General features: G+C 47.2%; 1 protein-coding gene across 1 annotated transcript; it reads left to right on the top strand.

The window, feature by feature from the left end:
* Window positions 1-1540: 1540 nt before the first annotated feature.
* On the top strand, window positions 1541-2203 carry GUITHDRAFT_156565 (hypothetical protein; the record flags this gene model as incomplete). The annotated part of the gene is made up of 1 exon (XM_005818421.1): window positions 1541-2203. A coding segment is annotated over exon 1 (440 nt), but the record flags the coding sequence as incomplete, so codon positions are not given.
* Window positions 2204-6634: the final 4431 nt, after the last annotated feature.

Raw genomic sequence — 6634 nt, 5'->3', positions numbered from 1 at the left:
TACTTTCACAGTACTTGCAAGAAGCCAAAACCTCATGGAAGCCCAAAAATTGGTGCAAAGCTTCAAAGGTGGTGCAAAATATGCAAATCATCGGGTGCTTCCGCCCGGAGAGATCAGGCCCCCGGCCAATCTCCGGACACTTAACCTCCTGGCGGGCCTCCAGGGGGTCTGAGGCGGGGCTGAAGGCTGCAGTCGGTCTACTGACCGGCCCGGCCGGCAGGATCCGTCGAGAAACAGGGGGGTCAAGGGAGGTTTTCTTCCCCCTGGGAGAAATGTCCTATGGGTTTTTGGATCTGCGATATAAAAAAGTCTTGTCTCGGTCACGTGATGTGTCACGTGACCGGTCAGGTGAGCCTGTCAGCCGGGTCACGGCCCCTGTCAGCCGGCTGACATGTCACGGGCCTGCTGACACGGTCCGCTGACCGGTCACGGCCGCCCGGAGAGATCAGGCCCCCGGCCAATCTCCGGACACTTAGCCTCCTGGCGGGCCTCCAGGGGGTCTGAGGCGGGGCTGAAGGCTGCAGTCGGTCTACTGACCGGCCCGGCCGGCAGGATCCGTCGAGAAACAGGGGGGTCAAGGGAGGTTTTCTTCCCCCTGGGAGAAATGTCCTATGGGTTTTTGGATCTGCGATATAAAAAAGTCTTGTCTCGGTCACGTGATGTGTCACGTGACCGGTCAGGTGAGCCTGTCAGCCGGGTCACGGCCCCTGTCAGCCGGCTGACATGTCACGGGCCTGCTGACACGGTCCGCTGACCGGTCACGGCCGCCCGGAGAGATCAGGCCCCCGGCCAATCTCCGGACACTTAGCCTCCTGGCGGGCCTCCAGGGGGTCTGAGGCGGGGCTGAAGGCTGCAGTCGGTCTACTGACGGGCCCGGCCGGCAGGATCCGTCGAGAAACAGGGGGGTCAAGGGAGGTTTTCTTCCCCCTGGGAGAAATGTCCTATGGGTTTTTGGATCTGCGATATAAAAAAGCATTCCATGGCATTTACTAATGCCCAATTATAAATTTATATCCTTTTAACAAACACTTGTACCTGTTAATTTGATCATAAGCATACAGTCTTTAGTCAATTTTGTACCAGATCCATTTGTACCACTCAGTACTCTTTTATATTTGTTTTAAGCATTTGAGTTCCGGCTTACACGCCTCTTGGCTGTTCTCTACCCTGTGTACCGGTATGTTTGTCTGATATTGAGGGGGTAGGGTTATTCGTATATTTCGATACACGCCCATGAAATCTTATTAGTGTCAGCAATTGACGAGTGTAGTAAATCCAGCCAATAAGTATTTTTGTTTTCAAATCAAGGAGTCGTACGTCAGCTAGCAACGGCAATCGTTTTTTTCCTGTACCGGTTATTTTGTCATTACCTACCCTATGTGTTGTAGGGTACTTCTGGAACACAGGTTCCCATGTTTCCAATCAAACAGCAAATATTTTTCTTGAAATCGTAGGGGTCACTCGCCTACGGGTATATACTCCTACCCCACCTTTATGCCTAAATTATATGATAAATTACCGGTCGTACATCGGACTAGCCAGGTGTGGGGGGTTCCCCTCCCTCTCTCCATGCTTCCCTGCCCCTCCCTGCTCCCTTTCCTCACCGCCTGCTCCCCTATTCATCACAGCGGCCCCAGTTAAGACACTGTGAACAAATGAATCTTCCTCGTCGTGTATCAGCATCAAATGGAATTCAGAAAAGGCGAAGGCAGGAAGATTTCGACACATCCTTGGAGCAGGAAGAGACTTGTGATGAGTCAAAGATACCTGAAGATTTGAGGCTTCCAATGATCCTGCAGATGTCAGTTGATGATCGAGACTTGCCCAGGATGTACTGGAACAAGCCAAGGAGTGATTTGAATATCAGACTTGAGCCTGGCATAGGGGTTCAATATCAGTGTGAAGATCACAGGGGCGTTGAAGTGAATCGACTGGGGATGATCAAATCGCTGGATTCAGATGCACAGGTTGTCGAAGTGTACATCATGTATGATCGAGTCCTCTTGGAACATGTAGACGAGAACATTACAACTAATCGAGTACCCTGTGTGGCCCTGAAAAGAATTTTGACCAAAATTGGAAACCGTGATTGCTTTCAATCAAGTTACAAGGATACGGTCGATGTAAAAGCTATACAAAACATTTGTTTCTTCAGCTTTCCTTGCATGTTGGATCATGCCAACGATGATCTCGAGGATAATTTCAGAGTGCATGGGTACATATTTTTTCATGAAGACAATGTCAAAAAGAACAAATACTGTGAAATCTCTCACTTCTCCATGGCAAACCCGGCATCCCTCGTTGAAAAGATGGTGCAAACAACTTTCTGTTCTGCGTCGGAGTACAATCGGATTTGTCGAGATATGACTGAAGTCAAAAAGAAGCTGAATCAGTGGTTGAAGTCAAGAAGTGAGACCTTTGAGAAGAAGGGAACTCGTGAGTATGAATTCAAAAGCCATGAGATTTCATTTTGTGCACTGTTGAGACTCATTCCAGCACAATTATGGAACCATTTGAAGGTTGAAAGGAGAGAATGGAAATATTCGTGGACCATTCCAGAAGTGATTTTGCAAGATAAGTCATTTCAAACTTTCTTGGAATTCCCATGCAAAAACTCTCCTCAATTACAAGACAATCTGACACAAATGTTTGTAGCCTCGCCATTGGTTGTATCCACTCGCAATGGTAACTTTGTATGGTCACTTGGAGGCATTGGAAGCGTGGGAGGGACGCCATCAAGAGTCCTATGGGAGAGATACAAATGTCAACAACCTTGTCCACCACAACCTTAGTCTTTTTGCTTTATTCTTTCAATTTTTGCTTCATGTTTTCAACTGCTTTACCCGTGACAAACTGGTTACACGCCATGTTTATGAACGTGTACAAACCTCTGTGTCTTTTCGCTGCCTGCCTGATAACCTCAGGATCATCGTTGTCTTTATCCAAACCTGCCGCCGCTAGATCCCTTTTCATGTTCTTATTCGCTTGGGCACCCGCTTGCCTCCATGCTCCTCTTCCCCGCAACTGATAAGTACATTAAGTACGCAAGAATGAGGTTCGAAGTTCAATGCAAACTCTACCTTATGTCTTAACTCGTTGGTACTCATACTGAGAAGTCCTAAGGGCAGTTCATTCACATCCATGTGATGACGGAAAAGGTCTGAGACATGTCCCGAACTCAACATATGGAAGTAAATTGCTGAAAACATTTGTTTGTCGCCAGTCAAAGACACGTACTTGATTACAAACGAATTGATCCTTCCTTGTAGGGATTCTATCTCTCCGGGTTGAAAATAATTTCTGTGGGTTTTTGTGATTGTAGAAAGGATTCGAGACCAGATCTTGAAAACCTCTTGGAACTGATTGTTCAGTACAGAATCGTTGATTAACACATCAACAATTCTTGGTAGAGCAACTTCCACCATATCATCGCACTGCTCACCATTCAAGCTTGGTAGTCTATCAGATGATCCTTCCAGATTGTAATTGATTCCAGATGTCACCAATACACGATTGACAGCTTGGAGCAATCTCATCTTGGTGGCTGTTTTGTAAAACCACTTGACAAAGCATGAAGTAATCCTCAGCTTGAGATGAAGCATGCAAAGAATCATACTTTTGCATGTTAAGCCACATTGGTTGAGCATGTCATGTTGTCGCGTGAAAGATTCATCTTGCTTCAAAACCACTACCCTTTGCCCTGCGTGCAACATATTTGATGATCTTGAACTTCGCAGAGCAGCCTTGTCAGCCTGACTGAGAGTTTGGCGGTTGAACATACATAATTGAACAATGTTTGAACCGCCTTCAGCTGCACCGTCGTTGAGAATCCAAAAGCAATCTACAGGTATCGACACTTCCGCACAAAAATTAGAAACAGATTGCTCTGTCTCGACATTGATTATGTGAAACATCTCATGCTTTGCACTTGTACTGATGTTGCAAAACAAGCAGCAGTGCGTTCCACGGATACCTTTCATCGCAACCAGATTCCAAAACCCTTTCATGTCACCCTTGAAGTAAATTTCAAGGGGCAATACCACCTCTGGAACATCTTCCAGAGAAGATGCTGTCCGTGCCCGACCTCCAAGACAGGTAAGTTGGTTGGTTTCAGGATCGCGATAGAAATGCAGCCCAGCCTTTAAAATTTTCCCATTATCTAAGGTAGTGTCTTTGATGAGCGCAATCAGCTCTTGCAAATACATTTCCCAAAAATTTCGCTTCACATTTTCGATAGTATCATCCATACATATTAAAAGAAATGTAGCTAAAGACAGTGGGGAATTAAGAAAATCTTCCTGCTGCCTAACAAGTGTTTCCACAAATCTTGAAAAGACAGCTGCGCAGGTTAGGGTAAATTCACAATGCGATGAGTTAGATTGAGCAGATGAACCCAGTCTTGTTCCGTCGAACGCAAGCAATGTAAGCAACTTTTTGATGTCCAACAGATGAACATGTTGTTGTTCCATGTATTCCATCAAATGCAGTTCGAGTCTCCTTTCAAGAGGAATTCTGTATCCATCTGCAGTTTCCACAAGCCCCAATAATTCTTGGACATGCTTTTTGATCTGAGCTCTTGAAGTTGTGACCAATTTGGGACAAGGCATCATACCCGTGTAGTGATACATCGAGTATACATGACAAATAGAGCTATGCGAAATTCCCCTCTCCAGGGACTCCCTTGCAATTTGTTCAGCAGTCGGCATCAAACATGAAGAAATTCTACGCAGAGCCATACGTATCGAATTGTTTGAGAGGATACGGCATCTGAGAGTTTTTGTGATCGAGGATGAAAAACCGGAAAGAAAATTTTCCAAATTCAACACAGAGGTTTTTCTCTGAGGTATTGCAATCAGATAACCAAACATCTTGCTGATTGAATAACCAGGACTCAAGTTTTGCAAGCAAGATTCCAAAATACAAATGACGGGCTGTAGACAACTCAAAACTGTTCTCAGGTATCCGAGATGATCACTTTCTGACATGCTGTCAACACCTTGTGGATATTCCTTCTTCGGAAAAATCGTGCGCCATAAGTTGGCAAATGTGAGTTTCTGAACATCAAATAAAGGTTTCAATTGTTCTGACTTCTCCCGCAAAGCAACAATCTCTTGATTTAGACGTGCGTTCTCATTCTGCAATGTGTTGTAGTCCTCTAGAAGCTTGAAGTACCGACGAAATGTGCTGCCAAAAATTGAGGTAGAAGAGAACATGTATCCCTGTCCGATCCTTGTCAGGAACATAAGAACGTCTGGGGTGCCATCTTCTTTTACGAATCCCTCGAATGCAGCAAGGAATTCCAAACCTCTATTTGACTGGTGTCTGATATAATATCGTCCATAATTCGCGGTTCTAGCTGGCAGAATTCTCTGAAGAATTGTCATTGGACGCGATTCGATTTGAAACCAGAAGAATCTCATCAACTCTTCCATATCATTGCAATCAAGAGGAGGAGCTTGAAACCATGTTTGACGTAGTAATGAAAAATGTATAGATGCATCTGCAAACAAGCATCTGACAAAGGGACGTTGACTGAACCCTGATCCAAAAGCAGCTCCAAATGTTATGGTCGGCTGATAAGCCAGGGAGACTTCCGACATGTTTATAGTTGTCACTTGAAACTCGAGTGAACGGAAGAGCGGAAAATCCTACACATGATGCATGGCATAGCGACGGGCAGAGGAAGAGAAATCTGGATATGATCAGCTCAGTGGCCGGGGGGGCATGATGTTTGAATTGAAGATCCGACCTCTAGCGGCCCGCGTGTAAAGGCGTGTAGCCGAACAACAACCTTTTCAAAAATGAAAATGATAAAGTTCATTGATAAACAACTCATATAAGAATAAAACAGCTTGCAGGAATGATGAAAACATATCAGGATTTCAAGGCAGTTCAAAACTTACGGTACAAAATTTCAACGGCAACGCGGATGAAAAATCAAGGGCCCAAAGACCCCATTCGAAAACAACAACGGACGGGCATTAGTAAATGCCATGGAATGCTTGTCTCGATCACGTGATGTGTCACGTGACCGGTCAGGTGAGCCTGTCAGCCGGGTCACGGCCCCTGTCAGCCGGCTGACATGTCACGGGCCTGCTGACACGGTCCGCTGACCGGTCACGGCCGCCCGGAGAGATCAGGCCCCCGGCCAATCTCCGGACACTTAGCCTCCTGGCGGGCCTCCAGGGGGTCTGAGGCGGGGCTGAAGGCTGCAGTCGGTCTACTGACGGGCCCGGCCGGCAGGATCCGTCGAGAAACAGGGGGGTCAAGGGAGGTTTTCTTCCCCCTGGGAGAAATGTCCTATGGGTTTTTGGATCTGCGATATAAAAAAGTCTTGTCTCGGTCACGTGATGTGTCACGTGACCGGTCAGGTGAGCCTGTCAGCCGGGTCACGGCCCCTGTCAGCCGGCTGACATGTCACGGGCCTGCTGACACGGTCCGCTGACCGGTCACGGCCGCCCGGAGAGATCAGGCCCCCGGCCAATCTCCGGACACTTAGCCTCCTGGCGGGCCTCCATGGGGGTCTGAGGCGGGGGCTGAAAGGTTGCAGTCGGTCTACTGACCGGCCCGACCGGCAGGATCCCGTCGAGAAACAGGGGGGTTAAGGGGAGGGTTTCCTCCCCCCTGGGAGAAA

Source organism: Guillardia theta (assembly GCF_000315625.1).
Source record: "Guillardia theta CCMP2712 unplaced genomic scaffold GUITHscaffold_310, whole genome shotgun sequence".
Classification (NCBI taxonomy): domain Eukaryota; class Cryptophyceae; order Pyrenomonadales; family Geminigeraceae; genus Guillardia; species Guillardia theta.
The sequence above is the reverse complement of the archived record's forward strand: the minus strand, read 5'-3'. Positions and strand labels throughout refer to the sequence as shown.